At 55.0% G+C, this 17247-nt stretch overlaps 2 protein-coding genes across 2 annotated transcripts; one reads left to right on the top strand and one right to left on the bottom strand.

Annotated features, from left to right (window-relative positions):
* The first annotated feature begins 1538 nt into the window (after positions 1-1538).
* PRSS57 (serine protease 57) lies at positions 1539-7256 on the top strand. The gene is made up of 5 exons (XM_016214834.2): positions 1539-1790; positions 2224-2377; positions 3861-4005; positions 5732-5995; positions 7044-7256. Exons 1-5 carry the CDS (start codon positions 1712-1714, stop codon positions 7254-7256), a joined length of 855 nt encoding a protein of 284 aa, XP_016070320.2. The 5' UTR covers positions 1539-1711.
* A 436-nt stretch (positions 7257-7692) lies between these two features.
* Positions 7693-13773, bottom strand: FSTL3 (follistatin like 3). The gene is made up of 4 exons (XM_016214872.2): positions 13671-13773; positions 12151-12336; positions 9879-10094; positions 7693-9355 (listed from the first exon to the last, which is right to left on the bottom strand). Exons 1-4 carry the CDS (start codon positions 13771-13773, stop codon positions 8982-8984), a joined length of 879 nt encoding a protein of 292 aa, XP_016070358.1. The 3' UTR covers positions 7693-8981.
* Between the last annotated feature and the right edge of the window lie 3474 nt (positions 13774-17247).

Genomic DNA, 17247 nt, shown 5'->3' with positions numbered 1-17247 from the left:
CTCTGGGGCCCTGGACTCCAGGGGATATTTCACACTGGGTTCTGTGTGGACCCCAAAAACCCACTCCTCCTCTGTCCCTGAGTCAGAGACTCCTTCACGTCCCCCTAACCCTGATTCCAGCTCATGCCTGTGTCTCCCACCCCAAAAGGGGCCAAGAAGGCATAAACTGGACACAAGAGGGTCTGTATCCCAGAAGGAAGGGCCTCTGGAGCTTCTCCTCCCCAGCTTTATAACCCCAAACCTCAGGCCCAGACTAGGTGGGGTCCTTTAAGAAACAGCATGCCAGACCCACAACTCCTGCTGTCTTCCTGGCCTGTTCCATGGCCCTGGGAGCCCTGGCCTTCACAGGTAAGGGGTATGGGGACCTGATGGGGCTACCCAGCTCTGGCTGGTTCAGCATTGGTCCACATGCAGATCAGCAGAACCCAAAATCACTCCCTAGGGGGGCTGTGTCTTCTGCACCTGAGAATTCTCAGAAAAGAAATTAATATGACCATGAGTTAATCTCTTCGATATATAAAGAGCTCCAACAAATCAAAAACAGCCTGGCCGGGTGTGGCTCAGCAGTTGAGCATTGACCTAGGATCCAGGAGATCGAGGTTTGATTCCCGGTCAAGGCACATGCCTGGGCTGCAGGCTTGATCCCCAGTTGAGGGTGTGCAGGAGGCAGCTGATCAATGATGACTCTCTCATCATTGATGTTTCTATCTCTCTCTCCCTCTCCCTTCCTCTCTCTGAAATCAATAAAGATATATTAAAAAAAATAAAATAAACAAATCAAAAACAAAAGTAAATGCTTAGTAAAGGGAACTATCATCATCATCACCACCATCACCACCGTTGTTGTTGAGTCTACTCTGACTGGGAAAGTCACCCAAATACTCCATGGAAAGATCCATCAAGAACTATAGTCCAGGAGTTCTGGGGTCAAGACCATCTTTCATGCAGCCCCAAACAAGCCAAGTTCCCCTCTCTCTGCCTCAGATTGGAAAATGGAAATATTGGCTCCCATTCAGCCCATTCCTCAGGGCTTCTGGGAGCTTGGTTAGTTGGGACCATGAAGGACAGTTGCCTGTTTCACAACTGCTCATCAAATGGGAAGGAAATGGGCCTGCCTGTGGGTAGACTTGGCCCCTGGGAGAAGCAGTAGGAGCTATCCTGAGGCTGCAACCTTGGCCCCCTTACTCCCTCTCTGTATGACCTTGGCCAAGGCACTTAATCGCTCTGTGCCTCAGTTTCCCCATCAGTAACATGGAGATAGAAACAATGCTGACATCCTTGGGTCACTCCAGGACTAGATGAGGTTCCATACACCTGTAGCTTCAGTTGATAATTATACCAACCCCCTCAAGGGTGTGTGGCTGGGGGAACTGACCAAGACCTGGGGACTAATGCTGGGTAAACTGAAGCACAGAGTGGGTAAGTGACCTCCAGCGTCATAGGGACTGTTGGGGCCAGGGTTTGCCTAGTCAGGCAGTCCCCTGTTTCCCCCACTGCTCTGTTACCTCCCATGCAATTATGATCAACAACCCCAAGGCAGTCAAATCATTGGTTTCCCAGAATTATCGGTTCAGATCTGGACGTTACTGGTGGGGCCTGGAGGGGCCTCCAACCACAGACCACATCCGGGTTCCCCCTTTCCGGACCGTTAAGTGAGGGTGGGAACCTTGGTCCTCAAAGCTCTCAAGGGAGACTTCAGCCTGCACTAGCCATGGGGCCTGGGGCAGAGGGCTGGGACCACCTATTGCTGACTGTGGCCACTGCTCTGATGCTGTCCATGAGACCTCCAGGTGAGGACCCCTGGGAGTCCCCATATAGGAGCCCCACCCAGGAACTCCCAAGGTGCCCCAAAACCCCCACCCAGACCCACACCAGGAAATCCTGAGATACCCCCCTCACAGGCCCCAACTTGATGCAGCTACACAACCCCTGGCTGGTTACCCTCTGGGGCCTCAGCAGGGACTGGAGCAAGAGGCCCAGCTGGGATCTTGACCAGGCCCAGGTGTTCTGGGGTCCGGTCCCCTTCCTTGCACACTCAAGGGCCTTCTCTGGGCTCCTCATCACTCATTCTCTGTGTCCTTCTGCGTGATTCTTTCTATCTCTGTCTCTGTCCTTCTCTGACACTTTCTCCCTCTGCTTCACCCCATCCCATCCAGTGCCTGAGCTGCCTCCATTAGCCCTTCTTCTGCCCCACCCAGACATGCCTCTCTTCCCCACCTGTAGGCTCCTGGGGGGCTAGAATCATTGGGGGCCGAGAGGTGACCCCGCACTCCCGTCCTTACATGGCATCAGTGAGCTTTGAGGGCCAGCATCATTGCGGTGGCTTCCTGCTCCACGCTCGCTGGGTGGTCTCAGCTGCCCACTGCTTCAGTGACAGGTGAGCCCACCCTGGGGCCCTCTTCCTCCTCCCTGCTTCCATTTGGGACCCCAGGATGCTCTGGCTATAATGCAGGTGGGGTGGGTGGTGAGGGGTGTTACTGGTGTGGGCATTGCTACATTCCAGGCACCGTCAGGGTTGGGATGGCCAGACCCCACCCCTTCCCCGGGGGGCTCTGGCATGAGGAGGAATCTCAGTGGGGCCAGCTTTATGGGACAACAAAGGGAAAAAAGTGGGGGCCACAAGGAGTGACCTCCATGACAGTAAGTAGATGTTACCACTGCTGTGCTTGATCTAAGTATATATTTATAATAATCAATAAGATTAACATTGAAATTATTGGAAAAAGAAAATTTCCTCCAGCTTTCTAAGTTCTTACAGATGGGCTAATAATTAAATCTACATGAGACAGATTAACAAGGAAAAATAACCAAATTTAATACATACATATGGATAGCCCACATACATGAGAGGTTCAGGGACAGAAAGGACAGATGAATTATATATGTCATCTGCGCTAGGGATGAGGTCAGGTGCCTGAGGCATCCTCAAGACCCTAAGAAGAGCAGTTGTTCAGTAGCCTGCCCTGCCTTTTAGATAGGCCATAAAACATTATCTTTGGTGATAACTCTCATTATGGGCCAGGCCTCCAATTTAGATGCATGTAGGTGGTTAAGCAAGAGGCAGCAGTTTCTTGTGAGCCCATAGGGTCTTTTTTTTTTTTTTAAATGTCTTTATTGATTTCAGAGAGAGGAAGGGAGAGGGAGAGAGAGAGATAGAAACATCCAGGATGAGTAATTGATCGGCTGCCTCCTGCACACCCCATAATGGGGATAGAGCCTGAAACCAGGGCATTTGCCCTGACTGGGAATGGAGCCAAGATCTCCTGGATCATAGACCAATGCTCAAACGCTGAGCCAGTCCGGCCAGGCAAGCCCATAGGGTCTTGATGGCCTTCAGCTCAAAATAATCCACATGCCAAAGGGGCACATCTGAACCCCTTCAGAGGTAATGTTATAATTGAGGTGGGAATTATAATAAATATAATAAATATTCTATTCATCCTAAGTATAGTTTAAAATAATTATTAGAATTAATATTGCAACGATTAGAGTTAATGCTATAATTGGGGTGGGAATGGTAGCAAATATAATTATTATCGCAGGACTGGAATCAAGATTAAATGGAGCCCGGCCGGGCGTGGCTCAGCGGTTGAGAATCGACCTAGGATCCAGGAGATCGGGGTTCGATTCCTGGTCAGGGCACATGCCCGGGTTGTGGGCTAGGAAGCCGATCAATGACTCTCTCATCATTGATGTTTCTATCTCTCTCTCCCCCCCTCCTTTCCTCTCTCTGAAATCAATAAAGATATGTTTTAAAAAAAAAAGATTAAATGGATTGCAGTTTTGCAGATGGGAATACTAAAGCCTGTGATAGGCAACCCTCACCCCAGTCTCAATCACTATACCCCTCCCCCCTGCAGAGACCCCCGGACAGTCCTGGTGGTGCTGGGGGCCCACACCCTTCGCACCTCAGAGCCCACCCAGCAGGTGTTCAGCATCTCAGCTGTCATCAGGCACCCCAACTACCAGCCCACAACCCAGGCCAATGACATCTGCCTGCTGCAGGTGAGCTTTGTAGGGGGAGGAGGGAGGAACACGGGATGTAAGTGTGACCTGTCCCTGCCACTCCTATGATGACTGGACATGTTTTAAAAATAGCTGAAGGATCCTGAAACACCTGAGTCAAGTTAAGGTTTTGCTCAAATGTCCCTTTCTCATGAGGCTTCCCCTGAAGACCCCCTCATCCTGCAACCTGCCCCTGTCCTGCTGTCCCTTCTCCCTGTTCTATCTTCCTTGTGTTTAGCACAGCCGTCACCTGCTAGCAGCACCTGAACATTTGCTACTTTACCATTGCTCACTGCCTCCTCTGGACTTGAGGGCAGGAATTTTTACCTTGTTTATGACCATTTATAGCACACAGCAGGTAGTAAATGTTCAGGCTGATAGGGGGAACAAATGAGACACTAGGGCCATGAAAGACCTCAATCCCCTGCCACTCGGGCCCTTCTTGGAGTTTTCTTTCCAGGAAGTGGCTCCTCCCATAAATGTGAATTTCCCTCTGCCCCCCCCCCCCCATGAGGTGCATCCTTTCAAACCACCTCTCTGCAGCTCCCACCCAAGCACCCCAAATTCAACTCCAGGCACCCCCATGGCCTCTGTTTTAAAGAGAGACTGTCCCAAACTTGCCCTCCAAGTATGGTGAAAAGTTAAAATGGAGAGATAATATGACTAAATGGGTCCCTGGGAACAGGAGGGTCTGTGGTGGGAGGTTCTCTTGGCAAATAAAAAGGGTGCAGTGAGCCCAGCTGGTGTTGCTCAGTGGTTGAGTGTTGACCCATGAGTTAGAAGGTCATGGTTGGATTCCCGGTCAGAGCACATGCCCTGGATTCTGGCTCAATCCCCAGTAGGGGGTGTGCAGGAGGCAGCTGATTGATGATTCTCTCTCATCATTGATGTTTCTATCTATCCCTTTCCCTTCCTCTCTGAAATCAATAAAAACATATTTTTTAAAAAGGGAGGGCAGTGAGTGTCAGCAGCCAAAGCCTGGATTTTACTCACTTGTGGAACCACAAAGCCTGGAACCCGCTGCTCTGACTCACACATTCCATTCTGCAGATGGGGAAAGTGAGGTTGGGGGATAGCCAGGGATGTGCCCAAGGTCAGAGGGTGTGTACCAAAATTAGGGGCTCAAGTCATTCATTCCAAAATTGTTGATTGAGTGCCAGCTGTGTGCCGGTCAGCGAGGACATAGCCTTCGGTCTAACAGGGTGGCAGCTGGGTTAACTGGCCTTCACAGGGGCACATGGGAGCCCAGAGGAGGCACCTGCCCTAGCCTGGGAGTCTTGGAAAGCTTCCTGGAGAAGGTGATGTCTAAGCTGAGACCTGAAAGCTGGATAGGAAAGGTGCTCCAGGAGAGGGGTATAATATGAGTAAAAGTTTGGGGGTGGGCCCAGGACATGGCAGTAAATTCATTCTGACTGGAGGGCTGAATGAGGGGCAAGAGGTTTTATTCTGAGGGCAATGGGGAGCCATGGGAGGGCTTAGAGCAGGGAAGGAGATGCCAGTTAGAAAGACCCTTTGGGCAGCTGAGGAGGTGAGGGACGGACACAGTCCTAGTTTGAGTGAGTGAGGGCTGATGGACAGGGGCAAGTGGTAGCAAGAGCAGTGGGTTTTCTGATGACCATTGCTTTCTCTCCATAAGGCCAGGAGAACAGATGTCACAGAGGGGTAAACTGAGGCAGGAGCAGTGGTGATGGTTTGGGTGGTCCAAAACTCAGTGTTCTCCCTGCAGCTGAACAGCTCTGCCATCCTGGGTCCTGCCGTGGGGCTGCTGAGGCTGCCGCAAAGGGGCACCAGGCCACTCAGGGCCGGGACACGTTGCAAGGTGGCTGGCTGGGGCTCTGTGTCCAACTTTGAGGAGCTGCCACCTGGGCTGATGGAGGCCGAGGTCCGTGTGCTGGACCTGGACGTCTGTAACAGCTCCTGGATGGGCCAGCTCAGCCCTGCCATGATCTGCACCCACAGTGGGGACCGACGGCGGCGAGGCTTTTGCTCGGTAAGATACTCATTTGCCATCCCTTCCACTTACCATATGGGGAAACCAAGGCCCAAAGAGAAGGGTAAGAGCTGGGCAGAGCCTTGGGAGCTAAGTCCCAGCTCACCTTTGACGAGACAGGCCTCACCATGCATGGCTGTGTGGGCTGTACAGTGCACAGAGCTACAGATTTGTGTATTTATAAACAGTATCCAGTAGGGGGCAGTAACAGATCTTGAGGAAAGAGCTCCTGCTCCTAATACCCTGTATGGTCCAATGGCAACCCTGGCCCTGGTGCAAAGGGAGAAACTCAGCCTGGAGGATCTTTTGTTTCAGGCAAGAGAGTTCAGTGGTTCAGAACACAGGTTCTGGAGACCAACTGCCTGGGTCCAAATCCAGACTGTGCCACTTTCCAGATGTTCGGCCTTAGGGAAGTCACCTCACTTCTCTGGACCTCACTCTATCTTCTTCCCTCCATAGAACTGCTTCCTCATAGGAGTAGAGCTGATTCCAGATGACAATTAGGGTGCTAGGACCAGGAGGTGAGGGGAAGGGAGAAAGCAGGAATTTTAGGGTGAATATTCATGAAGGCTTCTCTGAGGAGAGCACCTTTGAGCTGAGACTTGAAGGAACCTAAAGATCTGAGGGAAGGCATGCCAGGTAGAAAGATAGTCACAGGGCTGCCATGCACAGCTGTGCAGGTCTGTACTGCACAGCCACAGACTTTTATGTTTATACAAGCAGTGTCCTGTAGGGGACAGTAACAGGTCTCAAAGACACACAGAAGCTTAGAGGCTAGATGAAGTTTGCTTGCTCCAGGAACAGCCAGGATGGCTGGTGTGGCTGGAACCAGGTGAGTGAGGGAGAGAGAAGGGCAGACAGGTGGGTGGGATACTTAGGAACTTGAAGGCTGAAGTGAGGGGTTTAGTCTTTGCTGTAAGAGCACTAGGGGGTCATGGAAGGGTTTTGAGGGCAGGAAAGGGTCCTGATGGACTTTACATGTAGAAGCTCCTTCAGGCAAAGTGAGACTGAAAGAGAAGTCCTGACCTCACCTTTCCCTCCATCCCAGGCGGACTCCGGGGGGCCCCTGGTATGCAGGAACCGGGCCCATGGCCTCGTTTCCTTCTCCGGCCTCTGGTGTGGCGACCCCAAGACCCCAGATGTATATACACAGGTGTCCACTTTTGTGACCTGGATCTGGGATGTGGTTCGGCAGCAACCGCATGGCCCCCAGCCTAACCCCTCGCCCAGGACCACTGGGACCCCCACAGGAGCTGCCTGAACCACAGCAGTGCTGTGTACATGAGTGAGATGACAATAAATGTAAACAGCTCTGGCCTGGAAAATTCTGTGGCTGGGGCAGGGGGTCCATGGAGCCCCCAAACCCAGGAAGCTTGGCATGAGGGTAGATAACAATTCCAAACAAAAAGTATCAAAATAACTGAATAAAATGTTAACTGACAACCAGACATGATGGTCTACCCACATTCCTTGAGCTTCTTCTTGGCTTCAGGGTGGCTAAGGGTCCAGATGAGCCACTTCCTTCCTGAGCCACTTGCTTGGCCTCCTTTCTCTTCCACTCACCTCTACCACCACCCTACCTGTCTCAGCCCCCTCTTTGGCTGCTGCCCACTGCACAGAGATGGACACTGAGGCCCAGAGATGGACAGTGGCTGCCCCTAGGACATATGCTCATGTGTACCCTGGACGCTTCCAGAGCCCCCACTTACTACCCTAACAGCAACCTAGGCTCCAGGCTAGTAACCCTCTACCAAAGTGGGCAGCACAGAGGCTTATAGAGAGAGGAGCAGACCAGGAATTGACCCTAAGGTGGATTTTTACAATCTTTATTTCTTTGGTGAGGCAGAACCCCAGGGTGGGGGAAGTTGCCTTATTGGGAGGCTTGGACAAACTCACCTACTCAAGGACACTTTTCTGGGTGTCATAGTTAAGGCACTTCCTGGGGGCTGGGAGAGAGTGAGCACACTGGCCCCTGCGCTCCTCACCCCAAACTTGAGGATGTGAATTCTCATATCTGGTCTGAGCCTCTGGTCTACACAAAGGCACAGGGAGGTGCCATTGAGTGACAGCCCAGAAATGGAGGGAATTGGCCCTAGGCTAGCATTGGGCGGGGTGGAGATCCTTGAGACTAGCTGGTGGTGAAAGAGGGTCCACTTAGGAACTGGGCCTAGAGGCTCAGCAAGGGTGGGCCTGTTGATACCAAGGGGTCCCAAGTTTGGACCTCACCTGTGACTGGGTCAGCAAGCACTGGGGGTGATGCTCAGACACATAGCTCCAGGAGGCCAGGTGTGCAGTGGGCTTTGGCATCTATACCCCACCTGGGAAGATGGATGAGTAGGGGCTCCTGAGCCCCATGAGGTCTCATCCTAAGTGGATTGGGTACCACTGGACAGGGTATCCTGTTCTGAGCTAAGGCCTGTGTTAGGAGGTACAGATAGTGCCTCCCCCACCAGGAGATAAGCTGGGCTTTTCTCAAGGGCCTTCACAGGACCTACTGGGTACATGGAGACAATGGGGAAGGAGAGTCCTAAATTCTTGGGCTAGTAGGGGACAGAGACTGCTTCTTTAGCCTGTCTGGGGGTCTGAGCATGTTCCAAGGCTCATGTATATGACACCCACGTCGTGGACCCCTCCTCGTCCCTTGGTTCTGTTCTAGAAGGCTAGGGTGTCTTTTTATTAATTGCTGGCAGAGAATCCCCAGCCCTCTTGGTGGAAGCGATAATTAATAGTTATCCCCAAGGGAGGAGAGGCAGGTCCTCTTGAGCAGTAGTAGGGTGGCTGGGGTGGAGGCCCCACCTACCAGCACTGCATCCAGTCCTCCTCCCCCAATCCTTTCAAGATAATGGTTGCCGGGAAGGGTCCAGGGCTCCCCCAAGTGGTCCGGTCCTGGCTCTGGGGAGTGTCCATGGGACATAAATTAGGCTTTGCTGTGGCAATAAATAAAATGTGGGAGGCCGTGAACGCCAGGCCCAGGCTGCCCTGTAAGTCACACGAAGTTCTCTTCCTCTTCCTCCGACTCAGCATCTGATGGTTCAGGGGTGCCTGCTGAGCGGGAGGGACGAACAGAGAAATGGGGGTACAGAGAGGGGCTGGGGGCTACAGCCCACCACTGCTCCCCGCTTCGCCCCAAACCTGCGCAGCTGCCTGAGTGGCGCACTCCAATGGAACGGCCCAGGAAACAGGTGGCCTGGCGGAGGTGGCACGAGGACATGTAGGTGATGTTGTTGTTACCGCAGAGTTCCTGGCCCCGGCTGGAGGGCGCGGGGCAGGGCGCAGCACGGCACATCACGCAGTGGGCGCTGCCTGTCTGGTCCACCACGCAGGACTGTGGCCGCTGGCACACCACTTGGGCGCAGGACTCTGTGGGCGGGGCACCCGGGCGGGTCAGGAAGACGAACCCCGCCCACAACACTGAGTGCACGCTCAGGAGCTCAGGACGCGCTCCTTCGCGTTTGCCAGAAGTCACGACCCCTTCTAAGAGACCCTCCCACAGCCCAAGTCCAGCCTCAAGCCCCGCCCCCTGCAGTGTACCCACAAGCCCTCTGAGTCACGCTCCCGTCCTTCTCTCCCCATGTGAGCCCTAGAACCCCTTTCAAAACTTCCACCCGACTATTCCTTATTCTTGATCCTACAAAACACCCAATCCACTGACGATCTCTCAGGAGCATAAACACTCCTTTTATTAGACTCCACCCACGACCTTGCCACCACGGCCCCGCCTACCATAAGCCCGCCCCAATCCTCAGGAACTACACCTCCACTACCAGGCACTTTGTACTGGAGGCCGGCCCCTCCCCCAGGTCCCGCCCGCACGCTCTGCCGCAGGGGTACTGACGCGCAGGCCCGGTGGCCCCGCCCCCGCAAGGCCCCGCCCCCCACGTACTGCGGCAGCGGCCTCTGTACATGACGCGCAGGTCCGGGTGGCCGCGGCAGCGCGCGGCGAGCAGCTCACACTCGTCACGGTAGGTGGCGCCGTCTGAGCCGCAGACCTGCAGGCGCGCTGGGATCTCCGCGCAGTCTGGCGTGCACTCGCAGCGCGGGCGGCCCCCCAGCATGCGGCATGCCTTGCCGGGGCCGCACTCCACGCCCTCGCACGAATCTGCGGACACAGGACACGCGCCGGTGGGCTGGGGCTCGTGGCGGTGGTCAGAGGTCTTCCGAGCCCACGGCGCCCCGCCCCGTGTTTTGAGGACTAGAGGCCGGGCCGGAGTGGGGGGCTGTCCGGAGTCGGGGCACACGGCGAGGATACTGGTTCGGAGTCTGGGTGGGGGGTCCATTGTGGGAGAGATTCAGTCACTGCCCGAGTAGACGCCTGGGGCTGGGGGCTGTGTCCAGAGGCGGGCTCAGTGTGGATAGGAAGGGCTTTCAGCCTGCTCTCGCTGACGTCTGTTCCCTGACTCGCGTTTCTGGGCAGGCCGGCGGGGGGCCCTGCTGCGTCAGCCCGGGGGTAGGGTGGGGGGCTCCACCCCATCCAGGCTGAGTACTTTCCCTTTGCTTGCCAGAACCTCCCCAGAGGAGGCTACAGGGAGGGCGGGGCGTCGGCGCCTGGCATGAGGCTCATTTCCTCGGGAGTGGGCCTCCCACCGCCGGAGCCCTCTGAACTAGGAGTTACCCATCCCCTTGCAGCCCCATTTCTCAGGTAGGGAAACAGGTCTGACCTGGGGCAGTCTCTCTCACGTCCCTGCCCCTTCTCAGGCCCCGACTTCGGAAACGCAAATCACACCCCACTAATGGCTGCTCCTGTCTCTCAGGCCCTCCCTGGCTCTTTGCCGCCTCCCAACCACCCTAAGAGGTCATGCTGTTTGGAAAACTGAGGCCTGTCGCTGCTGTGAGTGGAGGAGAGCCAGGAGCACCTCAGCATAACTCCAGGCCAGATCCTGGTTGGACCCCTCCCAGCTCAGTTTTTTTGCTGGTGGGTCTGGAGCGCAGACTCTGAGCTGAGTTTACACTCTAGCCTCAGTTTCCCTGTGTATAAAATGGGGCTGATGGGGGAACCCATCTTATAGGATGAGCATAAAATAAGTGGATGCTCCTAAGAGAATGGCCTGCACCCCCGCATTGGTAACCCCTGCCAGGGCATGTGGGCTGCACCTGGGTGCCTCCCGCCCACATGCACATCTGGAAATGTTTCGCCTGTGTGGCTTCATGAAAGAGGAAGAAGTGGGGGTGGGGGGCTAAGTTCCTGTCCCAAAGGCCAGAATGGGTGTGTGTGTGTCCTGGACCATCTCATGTCCAGGCCAGGCACTTTTTGAAGTCTGTTCTCCTCCCAGAAGCCAGAGGGGGTTCTAGAGTCAGCCAGGGCACGTGGCTGTGAGTTTAGGACCACCCAGCCAGGCTGATCTGGGATTAATCACATCCCAGAGCCCAACCAGGCTCCTCAGCTTGGCCTTCTTCAGGTCTGCAGCCCTCAGCTCCAGCCTCCTCCTGGCTCCCCTGCCCTGACCCCACCCACCAGGACCTCACTCCAGGCCATGTCTCTGCTGATTCTCTCCCCCGTACTTTCTACAGCTGGCAAACTCCTAATCATCCCCCAACGCCCTGTCTCTAATGCCCACCTCCTTCAAGTCATGTCTCTCCTGGGTCCCTGCAGGTTCAGCCCTGACCACAGGGGCCTGGGAGGGCCCCCGACCCCTTCTCCAGGGCAGAGAGTACCTCTTGACTTACTAATTCAGCCCTTGAAGAGCTTGTCTGATGGAGGAGGCACATTTCTCAGAACATGGTCCAGAAGGCACATACTTACTAAACATGCAGCTGGGGGCCCACCATAGTTCCCTGGAATCTGTGGGGTTAAGGGCAGATAAGGACAGTTGGGAACACTGTGGGGTCACAAACTGGAATGGCCAGTCAGGAAAATCTACTTTCCCAGGAGTTAGCTGTGAGTCAAATGTACTTCCACAGGTGGGGTGCAGGTGGGAAAGGCTGTCCTGGCAGAGGGCTTGGGGTAAGTAAAGGCCTCCAGGCTGGAAACCAAGCTGGGGAGTCCTCAGAGCTTCTTCCTGAATCTTCAACTGAGGGAGGCTGGGATCCCCTCCACAACTGCTCCTCCCAGCAGCCTTGACTTCCTCCTGCATACCCCTGAGACAGGGAGCTCACTTCCAGCAGGTCTACCTTCGACCATAGTGACCCTGGATTGTGGCCGACACCTGGGGTCTCACCTTTGCAGGGGAGGCACTGGACGAGGCCCAAGAAGCCCAGGAGGCTGATCTTGTTCCCTGGGTGGGTGAAGTTGGACCAGGCAGTGTTGATGTTGCCAGAGGCACAACACTCAGCCTGGCTCACGTCGGTCTTCAGCACCAGGCTGCAGGTGGCTTCTTTGCCCTGCTGGAGCCAGCAGACACCACCTGTGGACCAGGGGGGCAGTTCCTATGGGACCAGAGGTGCCCTCCTGTACCACTCCTGACACCCAGACCTTGACCTTTCACCCACCTCCCAGTCTGGGGGATGCATACAGTTGTTACTCAGTAATTACAAAGAGGATGATCTGCCCTCAACCTGGGAAGGAGGGGCTACAGATCTTTTTGAGATCCTCCTCTCTGAACTCCACCCCCTAACTGTTCTGCCACCAACTCCTAGCCAACCTCCAACCATCCCAGGAAGCTCTTCTCTATCCACCCCCCCACACTCCAGCTACCCCCCTACCCACCCAGGCCTGGCATCCTGCCCAATCAAACACCCAGAGCTGGATGTGTCAGGCTCAGTAGGCCCTGGAGCCACCTCTCCTGCCTCTGCCCTCTGTCTAAACAGCATCCGAGGGCATGCAGAGCCCCCTTTCCTGGCATGCCCCCCCCCCCCCATCGCCTGGACTGCCTCTTACTCACTCCAACTTAGGAACATTCCCTTTGCATGAGCTCACTGTCTCCCCCGGGACACAGCCTTCGGGGAGGGGGCTCTGCTCTCCCTTCCCTCCATGCAGGGTTGGGTGGGGCTGCTGGGTATGGGGGGCAGATGGCCTCAGTTTCTTCACCCTTAAATGGGGGTAGGAATAGCCATGGCCCCCATCCCAGAGCTCACTGGTTCCCAGGTGCTGTACTGAGTGCCTCCCAGGGACCAGCTCTGGGAACTCAGCACCTGGTACTCATAAAAGGGGAAACAGACCAAGAGTGGGGATGTTACTTGCCTGATGTCTCCCAATAAGTGGCAGGTAGGACATTCTAATGACCTGTCTGCCTAAGCCAGACTCAGGGAAGATCTGAGGCCCTTGCTGGAGGTCCTGGGACCAGCCACTTAGCCCTGCCTCTCTGTGGTGTCAGGACCCAGATGGTCCAGGTTCCAATTCTGGCTCTGCCACTTACAAACTGTGTGACCCAGTGCCTCAGTTTCCCCATCTGGAAAACAGGCATGATAAGAGTTCCCACACCATTGGGCTGTAATATGGATTCAGGGAGGTAAGAGGTAGACACTAAGCGCTCAATAAATGTAAGTCATTGTGACTATTGATCATAATTGTGAGAGTCACATCTGCTCTGCTGACCTCTTGATTGCCCTCAGGCCCTTTGGGCCTGGGGGAGGGGGAGCCCCAAGCCCTCCAGGATTCAATCTGCAGCGGCCTCTGGTCATCACTCTCCACCTCCCAGCTGCCACCTCTGCTGCGACCCCCAACATTCCCCCATCCGCATTCCCGGCAGGCCCACGTGGGTGGCCCACCCCACCCGCCTCTTCCGGCCACCCCACTCACCCGGCGAGGGGTCCCCTGAGCCCACGGAGCCCACGAAACCCACGGCCCAAGCCAGGGCCCCCCAGGGCAGTGGCCACAGTGGCCTGGGCGCACCGGGACGCATGGTGACCAGCAGACAGCGGCGGCAGCAGTGACCCCGCGTCGGGCTCGGACGTGCGGGCGGGCAGCAGGGAGGGCGGCGGCGCCGACTTCCCAGTGCTCTGCGGCCGGCGCTCCCTATAAAGGTCCCGGGCTGCGGGCGGGGCCGGGCCGGGGCGGGGCGGGGCGCGTGAATGGCGGGGCACGAGGCAGAGTTGTGCGCGATGTGTGCAGGGGCTGGGCCTGGCCACCGAGGTGGCAGCTGGTGGGTGGTGGCCGCGACCTGGGAGCTGGAGTCTGACTAGCTGAGGCAACGGGGCCAAGTTGTGACCGTGGGTGTGAGTTCGAGTTGTCCTGTGCGTTTGGGGGTCTTCAGCTATAAGGCTATGGCTGAGCTAACTGGTTTACTCATGGGGAACATGTACTACATTGTGGATTGCATGTGGTCACTTGCATGGTCCACATGTGGTCCTCCCATTTCTACAGGGCCCTACACCGGGGGACTTCAGCCCCAGACTGGCTGCTCACACCCCAGGCCACCCACCTAGCCACCTAGCTGCTGGAGCCGGGGGACACAGCTGGGTGTGAGCAAGTGTTTTTGGGGGTGGACCTGGGGGCTGCAGAGAGAGACCTAGGGACACAAACGGTCCAACAACATCACTGACTGCAATAATCATAACATAAGACTTCCAAAGTGCCTACTGTGTGCCTTGTCTTTTCCCCTCACACCCTGGGAGACTGTGCACCCCTCCAAGACTTCTGCAGAAGGTGTCAGGGCCACACCCACAAGAACTTACTGTCTTAAGTTCTTACTGGAATCTCGGGTATCCTGCAGTTTATGACAGCAACATCAGTGTGGACCTGGGAAGTGAGTCCACGGGGGCTTTGGTGCAGCCAGATACTCTTCCTATTTTGGAACTGATCCCTTCTACCTTGGGGGCCTCCCAAATTGTCAGGACACCCTCAAAGTGCTCATGGGTTCTGTGCAGCTCCTCTGTATTTGTGCTTCTAAGAAATAATTAATGACCATCTCCTGGTGGCAGGTACCGTTGTGGAGTGCTGGGCTACCAGGGTGGCCAAGGCAGACCCAGTTTCTTCATCACTGAGCTCATGGTTTGTAGGGGCCATAGCCAATAAATCATATAGGCAAACAGATTAATACATAACTTTAAAGAGTGGTAAATGCTTTCAGGAAAATTTAAGAAATGGAGAACAACTGGGTATCTCCCAGGGCCACCTCTGCTTCATCACCCCCTGTTCCTACATCTGCCCCCTCCCCTGGTGGGAAAATTGAGCGTCCCTGTGGCCACACAGCACATCCCCTGCTTTGCATGCACAAGAATTTCTGCCATCAGATGCCAAGCCCAGACCCTTTCCTTCACCTTAGCGCTCAGACTGACCCATATCCCCTAGCCAGTGGCCAAGGGTCACATTACTGCCTAGAGGCACTGAGGGAAGATTCCCAGCTGTCTTGACTTGGCCTTGGCCTCTGACAGTCTGAGGGGATTCTCCCTTGGTTGGGGAGTGGGGCAGGGATAGGACTCTGTGTTCTCACCAAGGGTGTGCACTGGCTGGACAGTGTGACCTTGGCCAAGACCTGACCTCAGACACCCTGGCCTGGGTTGTTCAAATCAAAAGGTCATTGTCAGCCCTGTGTAGATTCCAAACAGAGGCCAGCTGCTAGTGGCCTCCTGCTCCCTAGACTGACGTGTCTCCCCAACCCAGAGGCCATGTGCTGGGTGACCTCAAGCAAGTCACTGGCCCTCTCTGGGGAGCCCCTGCCTCCCCTTTTAAGTCTTTTCCATTTGTACCTTCCTCTTTGTCTTGACCCAACTTCAGCCTCACCTGCTGTAGCCTACTTCCTACCCCAGCTGCCCTAGGCTTCTCCCAGCTCAAGCACCCACCATGACTCTCCATAGCCCCTGCTCACCATTCCAGGCTTCTCTCCCCCAGACCCCACAGGTAAACTGGCAGTAATGATTGATTTTGATCAGAGCTGTGCCGAACATCCCAAGGCCATACCAGACCCAGCCTGGGAGAGACGAAGGAAGACTTCTCAGAGGAATAGGACATTTAAATTGAGACTTGGGAGTTGGGTTGAACCATGGGGAGGAAGGGGGTGGGAACAGAAGTACAGTAAACGGATGTTTGTGCTACAAGTAAGAGAAAGCCCAATTCTGCCAGAGATGTCTGATCCTAATCCCTGGACCCTGTAATGATGTCACCTTTGATAGCAGAGACACTTTGCAGATAGGGTTAAGGACCTTCGGATGGGGAGACAACCCTGGATTACCCCATGAGCCCAGTGTCATCACAGGATACTTAAAAGTGGAGACCTTTCCCTCTGTGGTCAGAGAGATGCTACATAAGAAGGACATGACCTGCCATTGCTGGCTGTGAAGATGGAGGAAGGGGCTGAGAGCCAAGGAATGTGGGCAGGCTCTAGAAGCTATAAAAAGCTGGAAACAGATTCTCCCCTGGAGCCTCCTGGAAGGAATGCAGCTCTGCTGATACCTTGATTTTAGCTCTGCAAAACCCATGTTGGACTTCTGACCTCCAGAACTTGAAGGGAAAGACTTGGGGTTTTTTATGTCAACAAGTTGGTGGTGATTTGTTGTAGCAGCAATAGGCTAATACAGGTGGACCCTCTGGGTTCACTGTGTTGCCACAGTGACACAGTCCCTGCCAGGCTGGAAACAAACAAGGGAGTGAACAAGGTGTGAAGATAGGCAGCAGTACGAAGATGCTGGGAACAGAAAGGTTTTGGGGTCTCTGAGGAGGTGACCCTGAGGCCTGAAGGGAGGAGGTGTCTGTGAACGCCAGGTCCAGACTGTGCCACCTTGGCCAGGCCCGCAACCTTTTGGTGTATGGAACAACACTCCAACCAACTGAGCCACCCAGCCAGGACCAGAGCTGGTAGTTTTAGAACATAGAAAACCGTGTGTTCTTGTTTCCACTGCATGGCCAGAGCCTTGCCTGAGTCTGGCACCCAGCAGGTCCTCATTAATGTTCAGTTATTCAAGACTATTGAACATGTACTGTTTGTTGGGTGTCGGCCTCACATATTGGGAGACACCACTGCTAAGTCCTGGATTAGGGGATGGCTGTAGTGGACGAGATCAGGGTGCTGAGCAACGGGATGCATTGGTGGATAGGACTCCCCCATGAAGGGATGGGGGCAATCTCCTGAGAAGCAAGGAAAGAGAAGGGACTGTGGGAAGGTCATTCCCAGCAGAGGGCATAGCCAGGCAAAGGCCCTGAGGTGAGATCCAGGTTGGCCCACACCAGGAAGACAATGAGGCTGAGCTGGAGAAGGGATGGGTGAGGAGCAGATGACCTCAGGGCAGGCAGCAGGGCCCACTGAGGACTAAGGAGGTGCCCTGGCTACCCATTTGTGCTCCAAACCTCATCTAATCCTAAAACCCTGGGAGGCAGTTTCTGCCACCTGCCCAGAGAGGTCAAGCAATTTGCCCAGGGTCACACAGCCAGTGTGGCTTGT

This window comes from Miniopterus natalensis, chromosome 4 (assembly GCF_054644295.1).
Source record: "Miniopterus natalensis isolate mMinNat1 chromosome 4, mMinNat1.hap1, whole genome shotgun sequence".
Taxonomy (NCBI): Eukaryota; Metazoa; Chordata; class Mammalia; order Chiroptera; family Miniopteridae; genus Miniopterus; species Miniopterus natalensis.
Note: the sequence above shows the minus strand (reverse complement) of the source record. Positions and strands in the feature narration are given on the sequence as shown.

Excerpts from the sequence above, each read along its gene's own strand:
- PRSS57 (XM_016214834.2), top strand. The coding sequence starts at position 1,712 with ATGGGGCCTGGGGCAGAGGGCTGGGACCACCTATTGCTGACTGTGGCC. Across the intron at positions 1,791-2,223 it reads GCTGTCCATGAGACCTCCAG|GCTCCTGGGGGGCTAGAATC; the intron begins GTGAGGACCCCT and ends CCCCACCTGTAG. Across the intron at positions 2,378-3,860 it reads GCCCACTGCTTCAGTGACAG|AGACCCCCGGACAGTCCTGG; the intron begins GTGAGCCCACCC and ends TCCCCCCTGCAG.
- FSTL3 (XM_016214872.2), bottom strand. The coding sequence starts at position 13,773 with ATGCGTCCCGGTGCGCCCAGGCCACTGTGGCCACTGCCCTGGGGGGCC. Across the intron at positions 12,337-13,670 it reads CTCAGGGGACCCCTCGCCGG|GTGGTGTCTGCTGGCTCCAG; the intron begins GTGAGTGGGGTG and ends CCTGGTCCACAG. Across the intron at positions 10,095-12,150 it reads CCAGTGCCTCCCCTGCAAAG|ATTCGTGCGAGGGCGTGGAG; the intron begins GTGAGACCCCAG and ends CTGTGTCCGCAG.